At 43.8% G+C, this 22,413-nt stretch overlaps 1 protein-coding gene across 4 annotated transcripts in view; it reads left to right on the top strand.

Annotated features, from left to right (window-relative positions):
- Window positions 1–21,053, top strand: part of LOC122921126 (A-kinase anchor protein 2-like) — a 78,874-nt gene extending 57,821 nt beyond the window's left edge. For 2 of the 4 annotated variants that reach the window (XM_044271114.1, XM_044271140.1), the window contains exons 3-5: window positions 1,477–1,655; window positions 6,655–6,693; window positions 19,777–21,053. In XM_044271114.1, coding sequence (XP_044127049.1) covers window positions 1,477–1,655; window positions 6,655–6,693; window positions 19,777–19,869 — 311 coding nt within the window. In that variant the 3' untranslated portion in view covers window positions 19,870–21,053. The remainder of the gene's footprint in view (window positions 1–1,476; window positions 1,656–6,654; window positions 6,694–19,776) is intronic. The other 2 variants (XM_044271133.1, XM_044271125.1) reach the window with 2 other exon arrangements.
- The last annotated feature ends 1,360 nt before the right edge of the window (window positions 21,054–22,413 follow it).

A 22,413-nucleotide genomic window follows, 5' to 3' on the forward strand; every position in this document is an offset into this window, starting at 1 on the left:
CGCATCGCACCCGCACGGAATAGTCGCCCGTGTGAAAAGGGCCTAAGGGGTGAGGCATCCTGTACGTCTCCATTCATAGTGAGTACAGTAATGCCAGGTAGCTGCGAGTTACTGATATCTGTTCCTTAAAGTGGTCCTTTAAATTGAAAAGCTGACATTGCTAGGGGAAGCAGCAGTCAGCAGGTCTGCAGCTTCCGTACCCCTTCAAAGTTTATTGCAGCCCCATGAGAGTTGTGAAGTTTTGCAGTCCTAGGACCCGGACATGTGCAGCCTTGTGTAGCGGGTATAAGCATAGTTTTTTTGTATGTTAGTTGGGTGACACCTTGTGGTCATTTAGTATTTTGTGCAAGAAAAAAGTTCTGTCATTTAAGCACATGGGGGAGGATTATCAGGCTCTGTACGCCAAAGCTGTGGTATCAGAAAGTCTCAAAATAGGGCTCTGAGACTTTTTGGACTTATGTTGTCAAAAATGTTGACACATTTTGCACTCTTTACACTACTCACTCCAGTTTTGAAAAGTGGGTGGGAAAGCGTGCACAGTTAGTCATATTCTCAAAGGGGCAATTTACTATCCAGAAATTCGCCAGGGGAGATGTCAAGTCCTGTAAGTCAAGAAACAGGGGGACCTTCTTCACCCCTTGCAGATATAGGACTGTCGTTGATAAGGTTAGTTTCACACTAGCGTTGGTGAGAACCATCAGGGAATAGAATGCTAGGTCTCTCTGGATCTGGCATTGCCGGAAACTACATGATTGCTGCAGCAGTAGTCTGCCGATTCTTGGTATATTTGCCAGGTTGCGGACAGATTTCCACCAGTCTCCATTATAGTGTATGGGGCCGGACGGCATTCAAGTAGTTTCTGCCAATGCCTGATCCAGAGAGACAAATCGATTCGCTCATCACTATTTCCTCGCTTTAGATTAAGGAGATCACTGTCCATATAGCCAATAAAAGTGAAAAACATTATAGGTTACTTGTGTTTTCATTTGTGATGATGATTAAAAGGGTTTACAAGGTTAGAAAACAGCCAAACCAGCACTGATTACAATTCTTGATGATTCTTTATTTGATATTACAGCATTGCACAAACAGGAAAACACGGCACCCCACTCGGACAAGTAAGGACATGTAATGACTAAGGACATGGAACTTGTCCGAAACACCTCTACAGTTGGGGTGCCGTGTTTTCCTGTTTGTGCAATGCTGTAATATCAAATAAAGAATCATCAAGAATTTAACCAGTGCTGGTTTACCTCTTTGGCTGTTCTAGGAGCTCGGGAATTGGACCATGCATAATTAGTAGCCAAGAGGCAGGAGAGTTGGGGTCTACCATAAGATGAAAACCAACAATTTGACCTCCTGGGATTAGAGGTTTCATACAAAGTAGTGTGCACTATGTATAAGCGAGAATATCTTCCTATCTGACACTGCTATGTGACACTGCTGTTAATACTGTTGTTGCTTTCATCTTTCCAGGTAAAATAGAGAAAGTCAAATCGTCACCTTCGCTGAAAGTAGAAAGCTTCCCTGAACAAAGTGATCCACAGCTCGAAGATGCCACAGGATCCCAACGTCCTAAAACTCTCATGCAAACACTCATGGACGATTATGAGAGCCATAAAAGTAAGAGACGTGACCGAGTGGATGATTCTAGTGTAAGTTTTCCTTTTCTTCATGCTTTCGTGTAACTTTTCTGCAGATCTACGTAACACATACTAATGTTTGCATAATCTTACATCAACCTGAAAAAGAAATCAACCAAATAACGCAGTAACCCATAGACCTGTAGGCATTCATTTACTACAGTATTTCATCCTTCATCTTCTGCAGGGGTGGAGTGACATTGTAAGAGAGAACCGGTAGTCCATTAATCAGAACCCATTAGGCTGAGTTCACACGGGCGAGATTTCCGCGCGGGTGCAATGCGTGAGGTGAACGCATTGCACCCGCACTGAATCCGGACCCATTCACTTCAATGGGGCTGTGCAGATGAGCGGTGATTTTCACGCATCCCTTGTGCGTTGCGTGAAAATCACAGCATGTTCTATATTCTGCGTTTTTCACGTAACGCAGGCCCCTTAGAAGTGAATGGGGCTGCGTGAAAATCTCAAGCATCCGCAAGCAAGTGTTGATACGGTGCGATTTTCACGCACGGTTGCTAGGAGACGATCGAGATGGAGACCTGATCATTATTATTTTCCCTTATACCATGGTTATAAGGGAAAATAATATCATTCTTAATACAGAATGCATAGTACAATAGGGCTGGAGGGGTTAAAAAAAATATATACATTTTTTAACTCACCTTAATCCACTTGTTCGCGCAGCCCGGCTTCTCTTCTGTCTATATCTTTGCTGTGCACAGGAAAAGGACCTGTGGTGACGTCACTACGCTCATCACATGGTCCGTCACATGATACATCACCATGGTAAAAGATCATGTGATGGACCATGTGATGAGTGCAGTGACATCAAAGGTCCTATTCCTCAAAGAAGACAGAAGAGAAGCCGGGCTGCACAAACAAGTGGATTAAGGTGAGTAAATAATTTAATATTTTTTTTTTTAACCCCTCCAGCCCTATTGTACTATGCATTCTGTATTAAGAATGCTATTATTTTCCCTTATAACCATGTTATAAGGGAAAATAATACAATCTACATAACACCTAACCCAAACCCTGTTTGGGTACCAAACATGCCGATTTTTCTCACGCGCGTGTAAAACGCATTAAAATGTTTTGCACTCGCGCAGAAAAATCGCGCATGTTCCCGCAACGCACCCGCATCTTTTTACGCAACGCCCGTGTGAAACCAGCCTTAAAGTTAAAGCTTAGGGATTGAATAAAAATTGCAAGTACTACGTCAAAATTTATAGTATTAACCCAGTTCAAGTGTATTATCAAGTCAAAGTCTGCTTTAGGGCTTATGCACACAGACGTATTCTCTTTACGTGTCCGTTCCATTTTTTTTTGTGGAACGTATGCGGAACCATTCATTTCAATGAGTCCTGCAAAAAAAAACGGAAGTTACTCCGTGTGCATTCCGTTTCCGTATGTCCGTATTTCCGTTCTGCAAAAAATAGAACATGTCCTATTATTGTCCACATTACGGATGAGGATAGTAGAGGCCACCTGTTCCATTCTGCAAAATACGGAATGCACACAGATGTCAAAATACATGCGGTTGTGTGCATGATCCCTTATTGTCAATACTGCAGTATGTACAAGACGTACAGAGGATCGAAATTTCATATCTCTCTCAACCCATGATGTAACCCATACACTTGACAAGAACACAACATATGCAATCCATATGCAATATAATAATGCAATCCAATAAAAAAAAAAATCCTATATAAAGATATAAAAGAATACAGATTCGAAATTAGTTAAAAGATGGCAAAGCACTTAAAGGGGTTTTGTCATCACATACAATGGGGGCATATCGCTAAGATATGCCTCCATTGTCTGATAGTTGTGGGTCCCACTTCTGGGACCTGCACCTACAACGAGAAGGGAGCTGGGAAATTAATGGAGGGCACACTGCGCATGCGCAGCTGCCCCCCATTCATTTTAATGGGTCAGCCGAAAATAGCCAAGTGCTGGCTCGGCTATTTCTGTCTGCCCCATAGAAATTAATGGGAGCAGGGGCCGCGTGTGCGCAGTGCGCTCCCATTCACTTGTATGGGAGCAGCACTAGGTGGTGGACGGTCCCTGGAAAACCTGGGCTCCTCCAGCCACAGCTCTCCCCGCTCCATTCTCTTTGTAGGTGTGGGTCCCTCTGGGACTCGCACCTATCAGACAATGGGGGCATATCCTAGCGATATGCCCCTATTGTATGTGATAGGCATACCCCTTTAATGAGTTTAGCATTTTTAACAGTCTGGTGAACAGAACTATCTCTTAATGCTAGTTCTAGCTCAAAGACTCCTTAATCTTCTCCCTGATGGAGACATACTAAAAAAGTCATATAGCGGATCAGTAGGGCACCTGGCCATGCCAATGGCCCTGCGAGTTATATATCTCCTAAAGAGAGGGCAAAGGGGTACCAACAATCTTCGTAGCTGCTTTTACAATATGCTGTAGAGTATTATGACAAGACACAGTACGGGCACTATACCACACTATATTGCCACTAAGAATCTTTTCAGTAGCACCTCTGTAAACCGTACACATAATTGGAGGTGGGACGTTTAATGGGTCTTGTTTGCTAATGCCATTGTATTGTTAACCCAGGACAAATCCTCAGAAACATACACTCCCAAAAACTTGGTGCTACTCACCCTCTCCACAGCAACCCCATTGGTAGTTATAATCCCCTTATGGTTATATTGGTTATTATAGGCCTTGTCATTTTAATTTCATGGGCTCGAGCCTCGGGTCACTGTTAATTCCACCCCTCCACTATTATCAGTGTTTCTACTTTTTTGCAGTCCACTGCTTCTCCATAGAGTCCCAGAGCTTGTCTTTTGCTTACTGCCCCATTCATTAACCTGATGCTGATGTGTTGTGCATGCTAATATTACTTTCAGGAAAATTAAAGTAGAGGCCCAGACCCTGCTTTAACTATTCTGCCTAAACATTTTTTTTCTTCATTGCTGGAGCCTCATCTTCCTACATTTCACTCCTTTTCTGTATTAAAAAGTGAACCTTCCTGGTTCTCAGTAAAATGTCAATATACACACAGATTGTATAGTTAATTCATGGCCTAGATGATCGATGGGGGGCTGACACCCCGCTCCCCCACTGATCAGCTGTTTGGGTGAATTACATGTGTTTTTCCTGTGCAGCTCTCTCTCTCTCTTATATTGCTCTAAATGGATTGTAAAAAAAATTGGGTCCATTAGAAGCTGCGTTTTGAAAAGAAAAAAAAATTCTGGATGAATTCCAAATCGATAAAATCGATTTGCTCATCTCTAGTATGTATATTTATACACACCTTCTTGTGCTTCCTAGGTCAATTTTCCCTTATTTTTTGATCCCCTAAGTTTGTGTTGGTAGCCTCAAACTGTTTGATCCCCTAAGTTTGTGTTGGTAGCCTCAAACTGTTCAATCAGTGTTTTTTTATAATTTTTTTTATCTATCCCCACATAATGCTTCTCTGGAAAAAGGACATGCAAGCTAGTCTTCTTTCCAAAAGAAAAGGGAAACAGAGTGTCTCATACCAGGAACCTAGCTCTTTCTGGGTAACTACCCTTTAACAGAATTGAGCTATGGAAATTTGCTTGGTTGCCTGAGAGACCTTGGTTGGGGTACTATTTCTCCTAAGGCCTCATGCACACGACCGTTGTGTGCATCCGCGGCCGTTGTTCCGTTTTCAGTTTTTTTCCGCGGACCCTTTGACTTTCAATGGGTCCGTGGAAAAATCGGAAAATGCTCCGTTTGGCATCCGCGTCCGTGATCTGTTTCCAGTCCGTGAAAAAAATATGACCTGTCCTATTTTTTTCACGGACAACGGTTCACGGACCCATTCAAGTCAATGGGTCCGTGAAAAATCACGGCTGCACACAAGATTGTCATCCGCGTCCGTGATCCGTGTCCATGATCCGTGTCCGTTTTTTTCTATCATTTCAAAGGCAAACTTGACTTAGATTTTTTTTTCATTTTCCATGTCCGTGGATCCTCCAAAAATCAAGGAAGACCCACGGAAGAAAAAACGGACACGGATCACGGAACAACGGAAACCGTTTTTGCGGACCGCAAAAAAAAACGTCCGTGTGCATGAGGCCTTATGGAGAGCACAGAGTACACATGAGGAGTATTGTAAGACGGTCAATGCTGGGTTTCTCTAAAAATATATAAAAATTAGCACATAGTACTTCTGTTGGCATTAAATAGGCTTAGCTTATTTGACAGCTAACTTGAATATATTTCCCAGAAATCAAGTGGAGAGTTGCCTGGCCTACAATACTCCCCACACATACTGGGTGCTCTCCCTAATGAGAAAGAGCCCCCCCCCCCCCCAACAGCATATATATTGCCTAGAAACCCATACTAGCCTCTCTCTCTCTCTCCCATAGAATGCTGTATACCAATTTTCAGGGCGATTGGAGCATATTTGATTCGCCCCAAACAAATCACAATAAATTTGTGTTCGATAGAATCCAAATTTTGTTAGGAAATTCCGGACGAATTACAAATAGGTAGAATTGATTCGCTCATCTCTAATACAAATGTCTTCATTTTTATTCATCTGGTTTAACATAGCATTCCATTACAGTGGTTTTCTAGGAGTACAATATTGATGGCCTATTCTCAGGATAGGTCATCATTATAAGAGGAGTCGGGGCCCAACTCCCGGCACTCCTTCCGATTAGCTGTTCGAAGAGTCCACAACAGTTCACGTTCTCAGAAGCATACCGTACTTCATGTTCTGGGAAGCATTCGGCTGCCATGATGCCTTGGCAAGGATTTTAAACACCATGAGTTATAGCAGAGATTCTGTGGGTGGCTGTACTCTTTTGAGTAGACACTTCATGCTCTTTGATACAGTAGAACACTTACCAAACACAATAGAGAGAGACGTTATCCTACAATGTTCTGTAGGACCCTGCTGCCATACATCTGAAATACCATCCACATGCTGCTTTTACTGTGTCTCATGTCTGTCAGTGTCTAGTGTACTAATTCTCTTCTTTTCCTTCTCTCTCACCAGTACACCTGTAAATTACTGTCTTACAGAGTGACTACTGAGGTACCTGTGATCTGACTGTATTCCCATGGTTGCATGGATATTCTTCACTGCATGGTTTCTTTGTCATTATGTTTGTGATTTGTCTGTATATGGTCTGTACGTACTTACAGTGAAAACTCTTCTACAGCCTCTCTCTCTCTATCTATATATATATATATATATATATCATACCAATGTTTTGGTTGGTTAAATAGGGAGCCTTCCCCTGAGAACGGCCAAATTCTACATGGTAACGCCCAATCGAGGGTGCTGTTATCGTTAGCCCTGTCCATTTTTGGCCTGGGGAAGCCCACATTTGGCGGGACTGTCTTTGAAAATCAGAGACAGTTCCTGTAAATTTGGGTCAGTTGGCAACTATTTTATATATATATATGCAGCATATACACATACACGCACACTTACTGTATATTAAACATTGGTGCAGACCAGGATAAGCTGTTTAAAGGTAATCCTGCACCACATTATTACCAGATATTTTGTGGTTTGTGAAGCCATCATATCTTTATGTTCTTGTTCTTTTTCTGCCTATTGCAACAATGGGACACAGCTTATCGGAAAAGGGGGCATAGCTTAAGATGTGCCAAAACTGCACCAAAATTTTGGTGCAAAAATGTAGCATACACTAAGCCAGTTTAATAGGTAGCATAAAATTAGGAGGTAATGTTTTTAAGTGTGCTGGGCCACTGGAGAAGGCATTTTTAGAGTGGTTTGTGCCATGGCCAGCAGTTTACATTTAGGCCTCATGCACACGACAGTATGTATTTTGCAGTACGCAAAAGGTGAATCTGCAAAATACAGATACCGTCCGCAGGGCCGGTTTTAGACAAAATGTGGCCCTGGGCAAAATCAAGAGGGGGCCCACATCTTGTAATAATGTGCTAAAAACAAAGTCCGACATCAAAACCCCCGCCGATCAGCTGTTTGAGGAGACGGCGCGTGCTGTTCACTGCTGCTGTCCCATAGACCTACAGCAGCAGAGCAGGAAGAGAGAAGGGAGACGGCACATGCGCACAGCGCCCGGCTGATCGTCGGGAGTGCTGGGAGTCAGATCCCCGCCGACCTAATATTGATGACCTATCCTAAGGATAGGTCATCAATATGAAAAAACCCAGAGAACCTCTTGAAGCTACCCCCAATACTGTGCCTATTGTTCTCCCCCCCCCCCCCCCCCATGTCCACAAACACTATACTATACACCCAGACTGCCCTCATTAGTAATGATGCCCCCAATAGTGATAATACTCCCCAAGAAGGATAGCCCCCATTAGTACTAATGCCCTCCATATTGCGTCAAATAATAATAACGCCCCTACAGTACTCTAGTAGTAATAATATAACCATAATGCTCCCTGTGGCTCTAATGTCCCCCTGTAGTGTCGCCCACTAGTTCCAATATATAATGCTTCCCCCCATAGTGCCAATATATATATATGTTCCACCGTAGTGCCAGTGTAGGCTACTTTCACACTCACGTTTTGTGCGGATCCGTCATGGACGCATCCGTTCAGATAATACAACCGTCTGCATCCGTTCAGAACGGATCCGTTTGTATTATCTTTAACATAGCCAAGACGGATCCATCATGAACACCATTGAAAGTCAATGCAGGACGGATCCGTTTACTATTATGCTAGAATGTGCTCAGTTTCATCAGACAGACACCAAAACGCTGCAAACAGCATTTTGGTGTCCGCCTCCAGAGCGGAATCGAGACTGAACTGATGCAAGCTGATGCATTCTCAGCGGATCCTTTTCCATTCAGAATGCATTAGAATATAAACTGATTCGTTTTAGACCGGTTGTGAGAGCCCTGAACGGATCTCACAAACAGAAAGCCAAAACGTGAGTGTGAAAGTAGACTTATGCTTCTTCATTCCTCCCCAGTAGTGCCAGGTATATATAATGATCTCCTTCCCCCTTTCCTGGTGCCCCCAGCAGTGTGGACATTTAGTATAAAAATAAAAAAAAAGCCTCCCTCCCGTCCCCCCGCCGCTGTCTGCGATGCAGACCACGGTTTTATCTGTGGCTTGTGTTGTTGCGTCCTGATGCAAGCGGTCCCAATGACATCACCACTCCTGCTCCGGGTCCACGTGATGACGTCAGAATGGGAGATAGAGCAGGAGGTTGCAGTGATGTCATTGTGGCTTCTTGCTCTGTTCTAACGCATCACAGGCTTGAGGCCTAGTGGCCTGAGGCTTGTGAAGTTGGACGGCTATGAGTGCGCCCCCCCTTATGGGTAGTGAAGTGGCACCCTAGGAGGATGACTAGCCTCCCCTATCCAACGTCCTAGTCCTAATTCAGAGCACATTACTGCAGAAGGTATAACAGGAGAGGACTATAACTCCCAGTATGTCTAAGCCATTATTATTTAATATCAGAGCACATTACTGGGGGAGGTATAAGAGAAGACTACAACTCCCAGCATGCCCAAGCAGTTATTATGTAATATCAGAGTACATTGTAAGAGGAGGTATACAACTCCCAGCATATCCAGGATGTTGTAATGTACCCTGATATTATATAATAATGGCCTGAACATGCTGAAAGTTGTAGTCCTCTCCTCTTTTACCTCCTCTTGTAATGTACTCTGATATTACATAACAAGCTGGACATGCTGGGAGTTATAGTTCTTTCCTCATACCTCCACTTCTAATGTACTGTGATATTTCATAACAGGAGGTATAAGAAGAGAGGACTACAACTCCCAGCATTTCCCTGGCACTTACATTGAATCCATACTTCTTCATATGCATGCCTGTCTTTTTCTTCATTACATTACTGCACTGCTGAGCTCCGCCTCCTGTTCTGGTCACATGATGGTGAGGTCATTGCAGGTCCTTCATCCCCTCTTCTCTGCTGAGCTCCACCTCCTGCATCTGACATTATCGCAGGTCCTGTCAGCACTGATTTCTCTAATATTTGAAGGAGGACACCTTACACTGCATTGTAAAGTGCTGTCCACCCGTTTGCTTCCTCGGACATTCAGCTGAACAGCAGCACTGAAGCACGGGGCCCCTTAGACAATGGGGGCCCTGGGCAGTCGCCCAGTTTGCCTGCCCCCACATTATTCGCGTACCCATTGACCTCAATGGGACCATGGTCCACATTTTGCAGCCAAGTATAGTACATGTTCTATGTTTTTGCGGAACGGTAAATACAGATGAAGATTATCCATGTGCTTTCGGCATCCATATGTCCGTTCCACAAAAGGATAGAATATATCGGCAGAATGCAGCCCAAGGACCCATTGAAATCAAATTTAAAAAAATGCGGATGGCACACAGACTACATTCATATTTTTCAGATCCTCTGTCTGTGGACCACAAAATGGATATGGTCATGTTCAAGAGGCGGCCAGATGGTTTTATGCTGAGCTACATTTTTAGCTACATTTATTATTATAATTTTTTTTTTTTTACTTTCTTTATTAAAGTTCCAATTTCAACAATCAGTTTTATAAAAACATATAAATATTAACATCTTTTTTCAACCAAAATACCCCCGTCCCTCCATCTCCCCTCCTATGATGCGTTCTCCCTCCACCACCACCCCTCCATAACCAGACCGAGGAGAGATGGAGAAGGATGGAAAAAACTGAGGAAGCTTTAGGGATTCCAATCTCTCCAGAGTCTAAGCCATTTTATCTCAATATTTCTTTGCTTATACAAAATATATTCATATCTCTTATTAGTATTTACCAAATTTAGCCATGTATTCATACTGGGAGCATCTCGCGCAAACCAAGAACGTGCTATTAGGAGTCTTGCCAGAAACATTATCTTAAACAAAAGATTTTTTTTATATTGCTGACAACCCACCTTGGCAAGATCACCCAACACCCAACATTCGGCAGTAAAAGGAATCCGCACATTCAGTTTTCCCCTCTATGTAATTATGAATAGCCCCCCAGTATTGTTTCAGCTCTAAACAGAACCAGAACATATGCATCAGGAACATCACACCTAGGGCAATTGGAGTCGCTCCTAATATCACATCTCTTAAGCCAAAAAGGTGTAACGTAAAGTCTATGTAGAATATTAAACTGCACCACAACGTGATAAAAATTGTGTGAAACCAATTTTAAATCCTAAAGTACCTTCTCCTGGTCATCCAAGTAAATCGTTGAACATTCATTTTGCCAAGTCTATTTTATTTTTTTATACTTAAAAGTGCCGATCTTAACTGTAAATACCGAAACCATAATAGTTTCTGTGAGTTTTCTCTTTGCGATAATACCGTGAATGGAACAATATCTCCATTACCTACTACCTGTGTCACGTACAAAATATTACCTTTTTGCCAATATGGATCTCTGCCTAATTCAACTAAAGTTTGCAAGTGCGTATTATACCACAAAGGATTACAATACCACAAAGGAGTACATCCCATTGAACCCTTCACTCCACACCAAAGTCTAATAGAGTACTATGCCTTCATAAAAAGATTCCTTGCGGATTTAAATTCCTTATCGGAGTTGGTCAATTGATCAGACTCCAATAACGTAAAAAAATTATTATTTGGAGATCTATTCACTAAATACTTACAGAGTGGACTATCATTCCACTCCCGGAAAAAACAAAACTGTGCAGCTAAAAAATAGCCCTTGAAGCAAGGGAGGTTAACTCCTCCCCTCTCCAACGGCTTATACGTAGCTTTTACCTACATTTATCATTAGGACTTTTGTTTTTTAAATGCAAAAAAAGTTTCAAGTGTACATCAGTCCCCTAGTGAAGTAAAAGCAGACAGAAGTTTTGTAATAAATATGACTAGGTTTTAGGACTCTTTCACAGTATTTGTTCAGTGTTTGATCAATGATTTTCATCAGTTATTGTGAGACAAAACCAGGTGTGGGTCAAAAACATAGAACAGGTACAGATCTTTACCTTATACCTCATGGCCTCATGCACACAAATGAATGGGTCTGCAATGACGGAGATGCGGAACGGAAGCACGGATCATAACCCCACGGAAGCATGACGGAGTGCTTCGTGGTGTTTCTGGCCGTGCCTCGCACAGCAAAAAAATAGAACATGTTCTTTTTTTTTTTTTTGCGGTGCGGACGGATCACGGACTCATTCAAGTTGAATGGGTCTCGATCCGTCCCAGCTGCCGCACAGATGTTGCCCGTGCATTGGGGACCGCAAATTGCATGAGCACCTATGTCTGTGGAGGCTTCACACCTGGTTTTAGCTCACAATCACTGATGGAAATCACTGATCAAACACTGACTGTGTGAAAGCTGCCCTAGACGAGTACAGAGGTATTTCATGAAAATAATTTAACAAATGGAATTCAAGATTTTGTACATTTTAACACAAAAAAAAACTTGAATCCAAGCAGACGCTCCAAGAAAGGCAAAGAAAAAGGCATATTGATACATTACCCCTTCGACTAGAAAGTCTAAGGCCTCATGCACACGACCGTATGTATTTTGCATGGCTGGCCCGTTATAGAACAGTCCTATCCTTGTCCGTAATGCGGACAATAGGACATTTTCTATTTTTTTGCGGAACGGAAATACGGACATATGGAAACGGAATGCATACGGAGTACCTTCCGTTTTTTGCGGACCCATTGAAGTGAATGGTTCCGTATACGGCCCGCAGGAAAAAAAGAACTGACACGGAATGAAAATACGTTCGTGTGCATGAGGCCTTAGCCTAATAGCACTTAGTACCTTATTTCCAGATGTGCCTTTGTTTCAGCAATAGATGTTTTCTATCTTCTATCCAGTTTATTTGGTATGTCGATGAACCAGTAAGGTGCCCAGAGGGGCGTCACTCTTGCAAGAAGGAGCCCAGGCACTCCTCCTGCTCGTGCCCAAGCCCACCCTCGTGCTGAGAGCAGAGAAAAGGGGGGCAGAGTTATGGCTTAAATGTGATGTAGGAGGGGTGGGTGGACACATTGTGGCAGGAGGCGTGCCTGGGTTCCTTCCTGCAAGAGTGACGCCCCTCTGGGCACCTTACTGGCTCATTTGCATACCAAATAAACTGGATTTTCAGAGGATAAAAAACATATTTTGCTGGAACAAAGACACATCTAGAAATAAGGTACTAAGTGCTATTAGGCTATGGCTTTACTTCAATAGCGATTATCCAGGTGACAGCTTCCCTTTAACCCTGGACGCCATAGCCGCCAGGGGCCTGCAGTTATAAATAGCAGACACCTGGGCCTAATGACTTTTAAGCCCTCAGCTGATGTGGTCAAACATGACCACAGCATCTGGAGGTGCAAAACCCTGGAAATGCGCACTTCCAGGTGTGTTCTGGCTCCTCCTGGCGAGGATGGAGGGAGTGTGTGTGCAGCAGCCTCTTTATTCCTCAGTGATACGAGGCTGCGGCGCATTGACTGCCGAGAAAGCTGAACCTGCCTCCACCAACCCATCATATCGCAGCTAATATAAAAAAACACGCAACACCTTCTATGTTGGGTGAGAGTCGGTCACAGCTTTTATTTTTCCAACACCAACTTTCTTTTTTTTAAATTCAAACTTATACCAAACTGGGAGTCATAAGAAGCAGTATGCCCCACGGAATCCCTCCGTGGGCAAGCCCGCTTTCTTCTCATCTCCATTTATTTCACCAACCTCAGCTGTGACTTCTGTTATGAATAATCTGCAAAGATATGACATTGATAAACAAAACGAAAACAGTAACAGGGAGGGGGGGGGGGGGGGGGGGGAAGCTGCACAGGTGGCAGGGCGGGATCCTGCTGCCCCTTTCATAACCTCCAGCCAGACCACCCTTACAGCCAATCAGATAACGGGGGGGGGGGGGGGATAATTAGTGAGTACACCTACTATAAACTTTATTTAACTTGAATGCCATACACCCCTGTCGGGTTATACCACTCTCCATAGCTGCTCCATACAATTAACCCCTGCTCCTCTGGCTTCTCTGCAGTCCAATACGCTGTCGATGTCCAACATGTCACAAAAATGTTGCAATTCGCATGTTGTGCAACATTTTTACACCAAAACCTGACGTACCTGATTTGAAAATGTCCCACTGAGTTGCTAATATATCAATATTGTTCTGTTTTTATATAGTGTCTGCCTGACAGGTTTACAAAACATTGCACTTTATTATTTTAAATTTGTCGCATACTGGAAATAATCAATATTTGAGTCTAAGGGCTCATGCACACGACTGCATGTATTTTGCAGTCCACAAAAAATGGATCTGCAAATAAAACAGATGACGTCTGTGTGCATCCCGTATCTTGTGGAACAGAACAGCTGGCCCCTATCCTTGACCGTAATGCAGACAATAATAGGACATGTTCTATTTTTTTGTGGAACGAACATATGGAAATGGAATGTGCAGTAACTCCAGTTTTTTTTGCGGACCCATTGAAATGAATGGTTTCGCATACGGTCCACGAAAAAAAATAACAAAACGATACGGAAAGAAAATACGTTTGTGTGCATGATCCCTAAAGTCTAGTCTTTATAACAACGGCTCCATTAGTTTTTAGGCCACCAGGGTGCTGGAGTACATTTGTGACTTTTTTGAGATTTCTTGCAAAAAGTCTCAGTGATAACCATACATTTGGCTGAATTTGGCTAAAACTCTGCTCACAAAGCATGGTCACGTTAGTAAATGCAAGCCATCAGGCATGGCACAAACCACCCTAAATACGGTGCGAATGCGTCATAAATTTGGCACAAGCTCCTACTCCACCGACAAAATCACTCCCTAAATTGCTTATCATGCAAATTTATCAATAATATTATTATTTATCAATAATTTACACTGCAAAATCTGCAGTGGTTTATTTGCAGATTTGTCATGGATTTCACTCTATACATTGCAAAATATGAAATCCGCATGCTGCAGATCTAACATCTGCTCCGCAGGTCAATTTACCCTGCATATTTTTTTAATTTCTTAAAATGTCATCCACACTGCTGGTTCTGTAAAACGGTGCGGATTTGCCATACAAAAATCTGCAGGAATTACGCTCTATGTGGACTCATTCACACGTCCGTGGTGTGTTGCGGATCCGCAACACACCCTCCCGGCACCCGCTATAGAAATGCCTATTCTTGTCCGCAGCTGCAGACAAGAATAGGACATGTTCTATCTTTTGCGGAGCTGCGGACCGGAAGTTCGGGGCCGCACTTCACAAATGCGGAAGCAGAGAGCACATAGTGTGCTCTCCGCTTCACATCCGTGCCCATAGAGAATGAATGGGTCCACACCCGTTCCGCAAAATTGCGGAACGGGTGTGGACCCTTTTACGGACGTGTGAATGGACCCTAAGGCCCCCTGCACACGATCAGGATTGCGTGCGGATTTTCCGCGCGGATTTGCGTGCGGTAAATCCGCACCGTAGGTCATGTCCATTGTATTCTATGAGAATTTGAAATTCTCAATGCACACGATGCGGATTTTTCCGCGCGCGGATTTTGACCTGCGTGCGGATTTTAAAATCCGCGACATGTCAATTAATTTTTTTTTTCCTGTCCGGATATCTTGCGGATTTTCTCCATTCACTTCAATGGAGAGGCTAAAATCCGGATGGTACACGCACACAGTGCGGATTTTGATGCGGATCCGCATCAAAATCCGCATGTATGTAATAGGAAGGGGAATCAGCCACCATTTTGTGTCTGTTCATTGCAGCAAGAGAAGGAAGCAATATACTACATATAGTATATGGAGACGCAATATACGTCTCCATATACTAGAATGTACTGTCGGATTTGAGAATTACTGTACGTTGAAATCGCGATGCGATTAATTTAACACAAAATAATCGCATGGCGATTTCAACTTAGTACTGCTATATTCCATATTCGCCGAATATGGAATATAGCAGTACTAATGGAGCGTCCCCATCACCATGGGAACGTCTCCATATACTATAATGTACTGTCGGATTTGAAACGTTGAAATCGCGATTAATATAACACGAAATAATCGCATGGCGATTTCTACTTAGCACTGCTATATTCCATAGTAGGCTAGAATTAACGAATATGGAACATAACAGTGCTTAAGTTGAAATCGCCATGCGATTATTTCGTGTTAAATTAATCGCATCACGATTTCAACGTACATTAAGGCCTCATGCACACGACAGTTTTTTTTCACGGCCCGCAAAAACGGGGTCCGTGGGTCCGTGATCCGTGACCGTTTTTCCGTCCGTGGGTCTTCCTTGATTTTTGGAGGATCCACGGACATGAAAAAAATTTCATTTTGGTGTCCGCCTGGCCGTGCTGAGCCAAACGGATCCGTCCTGAATTACAATGCAAGTCAATGGGGACGGATCCGTTTGATGTTGACACAATATGGTGCCATTTCAAACGGATCCGTCCCCATTGACTTTCAATGTAAAGTCTGGAGTTCTGTTATACCATCGGATTGGAGTTTTCTCCAATCCGATGGTATATTTTAACTTGTAGCGTCCCCATCACCATGGGAACGCCTCTATGTTAGAATATACTGTCGGATATGAGCTACATCGTGAAACTCATTTCCGACAGTATATTCTAACCCCCCCCCCCTGTTTTTAACTCATTGGTGGCCAGTGGGCCCCCCCTCCCCTGTTGTTAACTCGTTGGTGGCCAGTGTGCGCACCCCCCTCCCTCCCTCCCTCTATTGTTTTAATACATTGGGGCCAGTGTGCGCGCGCCCCCCAACCCCCCCTCCCTCCCTCTATTGTTTTAATACATTGGGGCCAGTGTGCGCACCCCCCCAACCCCCCCCCCCCTCCCTCCCCCCATTGTAATCATCATCGGTGGCAGCGGAGTAGAAGATTTTCATACTTACCTGGCTGCTGGCTGCTGCGATGTCTGCGTCCGGCCGGGAGCTCCTCCTACTGGTAAGTGACAGCAATGCGCCGCACAGACCTGTCACTTACCAGTAGGAGGAGCTCCCGGCCGGACGCAGACATCGCAGCAGCCAGCAGCCAGGTAAGTATGAAAATCTTCTACTCCGCTGCCACCGATGATGGGGGGGGGGGGGGGGGGGGGCTGGGGAGGGGGGGGGGTGCGCACACTGGCCCCAATGTATTAAAACAATAGAGGGAGGGAGGGGGGGTTGGGGGGGCGCGCGCACACTGGCCCCAATGTATTAAAACAATAGAGGGAGGGAGGGGGGGTTGGGGGGGGCGCGCGCACACTGGCCCCAATGTATTAAAACAATAGAGGGAGGGAGGGAGGGGGGTGCGCACACTGGCCACCAACGAATTAACAACAGGGGAGGGGGGGGCCGCACAATGATATTCAAACTGGGGAGGGGGGGGTCTGCCCCCTGCTGCCTGGCAGCCCTGATCTCTTACAGGGGGATATGATGGGGTTAATTGTACTATCATATCCCCCTGTAAGAGATCGGGTGCTGCCAGGCAGCAGGGGGCAGTCTTGTACACAGTTTGTATTGTATTCTAACTAGAAGCGTCCCATCACCATGGGAACGCCTCTGTGTTAGAATATACTGTCGGATCTGAGTTTTCACGAAGTGAAAACTCAGCTCTGAAAAAGCTTTTATGCAGACGGATCTTCGGATCCGTCTGTATGAAACTAAAACCTACGGCCACGGATCACGGACACGGATGCCAATCTTGTGTGCATCCGTGTTCTTTCACGGACCCATTGACTTGAATGGGCCCGTGAACCGTTGGCCGTGAAAAAAATAGGACAGGTCATATTTTTTTCACGGCCAGGAAACACGGCTCACGGATGCGGCTGCCAAACGGTGCATTTTCCGATTTTTCCACGGACCCATTGAAAGTCAATGGGTCCGTGAAAAAAAACGGAAAACGGCACAACGGCCACGGATGCACACAACGGTCGTGTGCATGAGGCCTAATTCTCAAATCCGATTCTCAAATGATGTCACAGGAAATGATGTTAAAAAAGGGTGTATTTTTGTTCTAGAGAGATGTTGGAAAAATCCGCATGCAAATCCGCATGCAAATCCGCATGCAAATCCGCACCAATTAATGCGGATTGACCGCACGGATTTGCCTGTGAACACCTGCGGATTTCAGTGCGGATTCTCCGCACATGAATCCTGAACGTGTGCATGTACCCTAAGGGATACAGCCACACTGTCAACTACCCTGATGCAGTTTTGGAAGCCAAACACAGGCGTGAATTCAAAAAAGAGGAAAAGTCATTTAGGCCTCTTTCTCTGTAGGTTCCACTTCTGGTTTTGTCTTACAAATACTGATGCAAAATACTTAGGGCTCATTCATGAATAGGTCTGCATCTAACCTGCGAAAAAACTGATCTGCTTTTTTGCGGACAGCATACGGCTGTCTGAATGAGCCCTTACCGTGTGAAACAGACCTTATACTTTCTCTCCTTTTATGATCCACTCCTGATTTTGGCTTCCAAAACTGAATGCATAGACCAAGCCATGTGGCCGTGCCCTAACCCTGGGTTCACACCTGAGCGTTTCCCAAACGCGCGTCAAACGCGCGTTTCTGACGCGCGTTTTTGTAATAGTGAACGCGCGTTTGTGTCATTGACTGCAGTGTCCTATGGCCACAAACGCGCGTCAAAACGCCCCAAAGAAGCTCAAGCACTTGTTTGAGCGTCGGGCGTTTTACAGCGCGTTCGTACGCGCTGTAAAACGCCCAGGTGTGAACCATTCCCATAGGGAAGCATTGGATTTCATGTCTTGAGCGTTTTACAGCGCGTTTGAACGCGCTGTAAAACGCTCAGGTGTGAACCCAGGGTTAGAGTATGATTCCACATAGTGACTGCGGTATGTGGGTGAAAGCCACAATGGACTGGCTTTTCAAATAGTACGAAGGCTTGCGTTTTAAAAATCTTGTTAATGTGCATGCTGTTTTGCAGTTAAAACTATGGCATAATGAGAAATATAATGGATCCATTAACTATTAGTATGGGATCTGTGCCCACCGAATATAGCCGTGGCATTTCAGCCATATGCAGCCACCATTACATGGCGCTGTACCCTTAAAGGCAACACTTCACCTGTACATGTTCTCTTTAGATTAGCATATGTATGCAATGGTGTGACAAATCTGAACTAGCAGGTGCAATTTCACCGGCTCTATATTCCTAGGAACCAAGGTGCGAGCAGTAAGTAATTAGAAACAGAGGTCTTCATGTGCAGTTATATGTGACCAGTGATGGTCAGTTCGCAGTGTTCGCCAACGAACACATGCGGGCTGCCATCTTTAGTCAGGTAGACTCACCCGTCCGGCGATGCACAGGTAAGCCCTTACCTGTGCCTGTGCCGGGAGCCGGTCTGAAATCAAATGCAGACTGCATTTGATTTCAGACCAGCTCCCGGCACAGGTAAGGGCTTACCTGTCCTTCGCCGGACGGGTGAGTCTACCTGACTAAAGATGGCAGCCCGCATGTGTTCGCTGGCGAACAGTGATGGCCAGTTCGCCCGCGAACACATGCGATCTGCCATCTTAACTCACAAGTCCGGCGATGCACAGGTAAGTCCTTACCTGTGCCTGTGTGCGAGCCGGTCTGAAATGAAATGCGGTCACCGGGAGCAGGCAGTTCCGAGAACAGCCTCCAGGGGCCTTCATCGGGCTGTCCCCGGAACTGCCTGCACCCGGAGACCGCATTTCATTTCAGACCGGCTCGCACACAGGCACAGGTAAGGACTTACCTGTGCATCGCCGGACTTGTGAGTTAAGATGGCAGATCGCATGTGTTCGCGGGCAAACGCGGCGAACTGGCCATCACTGCTGGCGAACACTGCGTACTGACCATCACTGTATGTGACGTGATCTTTCAGCGTCTGTGTAGTAGGTGCCATGTTGTTAAGGTATCTGGATAAAGTCCTAAAATAAAAGGTCCTGTACTGATGACAGGGTCCATTTATTAACCCTGTATATTTTGTCAGGTTTTATCAGAAATGTTAACATCATTATTGCAGGGTTAGGACATGGTTTATGGTAATAATTTCACTGGTCTCCTATGCAGTTATAGGTATATATTGCTCAGTTCTCACTTTATGAATAACCGTTGATTGGAAATGTAAGTGAATGTCTTTTGTGAAGAGTAAAATGTACCGTTTTCAGTAAATAGCCATCCCCTGATGAAGTAGTACAGAACCACAAAATAACTGATTCTTCTCATCCCAGGTCCTTGAGGCAGTAAGAGTGGGTCGCAGGAAGAGCGCACTGGCACTACGTTGGGAAGCAGGGATATATGCCAACCGTGACGAGGATGAATAAGAACACTTTCATGGAAAATATACAAACCAAAAAATGAATCATTTAACCATATATTTATTGAGAAATAAGCAGCCTCTGCAATCCATATAGAGACAATGAAGACCGCATTTATGAGACAGACTAATAGACATGCTTGAACTGATGGGCACTGGCAGCCATGTAAAGGTTGGACTCTGAAGACAAGGAAAGAAAGGTGACCCCACGCATGTGGGCTCAGCTAGGATGACATGCCAAGCCAAAAATGCCATGCAATTGCTTTCTTCATAAATGCAGCTTTGAATTACTTTTTGGCATCATATACCCTCCTCTTACCATAGCATGTTGGGAGCACCACTGCCCTAATGAAGGAGCACCTCATTTGTGGGTCTACTCTGCAAAGTCATGTACCTACAGGGTACAACCAACCATTATTAAACTGTTCAGCTCAGTCGCACTGTATTATTGGTCTGTGGCTTCCTGCAGTACATGGCTATGAGAAGACGGCGAAATGAAAGAAAAATAACCTTGAACCATATTAAGATATATATTTCTGCTAAATAATCAAATTATTCCATGAAGATGGCCAAGTTACCCTGTAGATATATGGGTGGACAACAGCCCCCACAGGAAAATACTAAAGTGCAACATTGGGAGGTTCATAATAAAAGCACAACATTTATCACAAACTGTGGGCATGTTCACATTTGTGGCTCTCAGGGAGGAAAGGGTTTTTTGTTTTTTTTAATGACTATAGCTTTACGCAAAGACGCACATCATCACCCTGGCCCCTTCACATTATCTATCTATTTATCTATCTCATATCTATCTATCTATTTATCTATTCTCTCCCTCTCTCTCTCTCTATATATATATATATATATATACACACACACTAGTGTATCTGCCCTAACACATGCAGTTGCACATTTTCATTGGATAATTAGTGACAGCGCCACTTCTTGAGCAAAGCTTTTCATTGAGTTACACAGCAAGTTATTAATTTAAAGAACACATTTCACTAAGTATTTTATTTTATTTTTTCAAACTCTTTGTAAAGCTTTCCCACTTGACCGGATGAAATTGAGGATGTGATTTGTGATAAATGTGTTTTATTGAAATACTACGGAATGGTTACAGGCACATTTCATAAGCTATAATATTCTTTTCATGTATCTATGAATAAAACCAAACAACCAGCTGCTTGAGGGTGAGTTTTTCTGCTATCAGGGTAATGATTAATAGTGATGATACATAGCTAGAGGTGGTCTTCCCACATTGTAGTGTACATGTAAGACCTATGATATCACCCGCTGTTTTATTAACAGATCTTTGTAGAAAGTGTTCACTTTTAAAAGCTATGGACACCCTTGACATGTAAAAAATTATTTTTACATGTTAGTGGATACCATGATAAAAAAAAAAGTTGCACTAAGTTTTAGGCTGCAATCTTCATTCATTTTGTGATCCCCCGATATTCAGCTTACAACCTGCTCCTAGTTTCAGACTTTTCCCAGTGATACATGCGGTTTATATTACACAGCCTATGTGATTCTTGCGTTTGCTTTCCAGCCTGTGTGAGCGGCCCATCTCTGCACTGATCTTCTCTGTTCAACCTCCTCCTCCTCCCTGCTGCTATCTTTAGCACTGAGAGAATAGAGGGGCAGATTCAGCTGCCAGGAGCTGGTTTCTGGGGGATTTATGTCAGATTCAGAAGTACAACCGGGTAGGTGAAGGACACTGGCTCTGCTAAAGTAAAATGTTAGGAAATATTTAAAAAGGCTGTCCAGCCTGTCCTCAAGATAGGCCATCATTAGCTGATCCGTGGGGGGTGCAACATTCCACACCACCACTGATCAGCTATTTAGATGTAGCTCAGACGCCAGAATTCAGCGCTGAAACTACACATTAACCATCCCTGAGAATAGGACATCGCATAGAAAAGGCTGGACAACCCCTTTAATGAATACATTTTATTTATAAAGTTGCTTAATTTTGCATTTAGCAAAAAAAGTAACAGTTCAATTATTGCACAATGACCATAGTTTTTAAGGAACTTAAAAGAGTTTGTAAAAAGTTCTGTACATCTGTTTCAGCGAATATAGGTTATTCTTTGTGTAATGAAGTTATACCACCTTCCAATATACTTTCTGTTAATTCCTAATGACTATTAAGATCTATTTGTGCTAACATACAACAGATGCTTTCCTGTGGACATAAATCTGTCCAACACTCACAGCTCACTGATCTATTCATACATATCTCATAGGAGCCCTCTAGTGGAGAAACATAGACAGCACTCAAAGGATTTTGATGCAATTTGTGGTATTTTGATTACTGAATGTACAATAGTCACAGCACTCAAGCAATGTTTCAGGGTGGATTGTCACCCATCTTCAGGCAGATGCAGCTGAAAGGAGGCTTGTTTAGGGGGTGATCCATGAGAACTTGATACAGGAAGGAAATTGGGAAGTTAGATACCCATTGAATAATATTTACTTAGTAAATCTGAAATACCCCTTTAGGTTTGAGGTCTGAGAAATAATATTCAAACTTAGAATCCAGACA

This window comes from Bufo gargarizans, chromosome 1, assembly GCF_014858855.1.
Source record: "Bufo gargarizans isolate SCDJY-AF-19 chromosome 1, ASM1485885v1, whole genome shotgun sequence".
NCBI classification, from domain to species: Eukaryota; Metazoa; Chordata; class Amphibia; order Anura; family Bufonidae; genus Bufo; species Bufo gargarizans.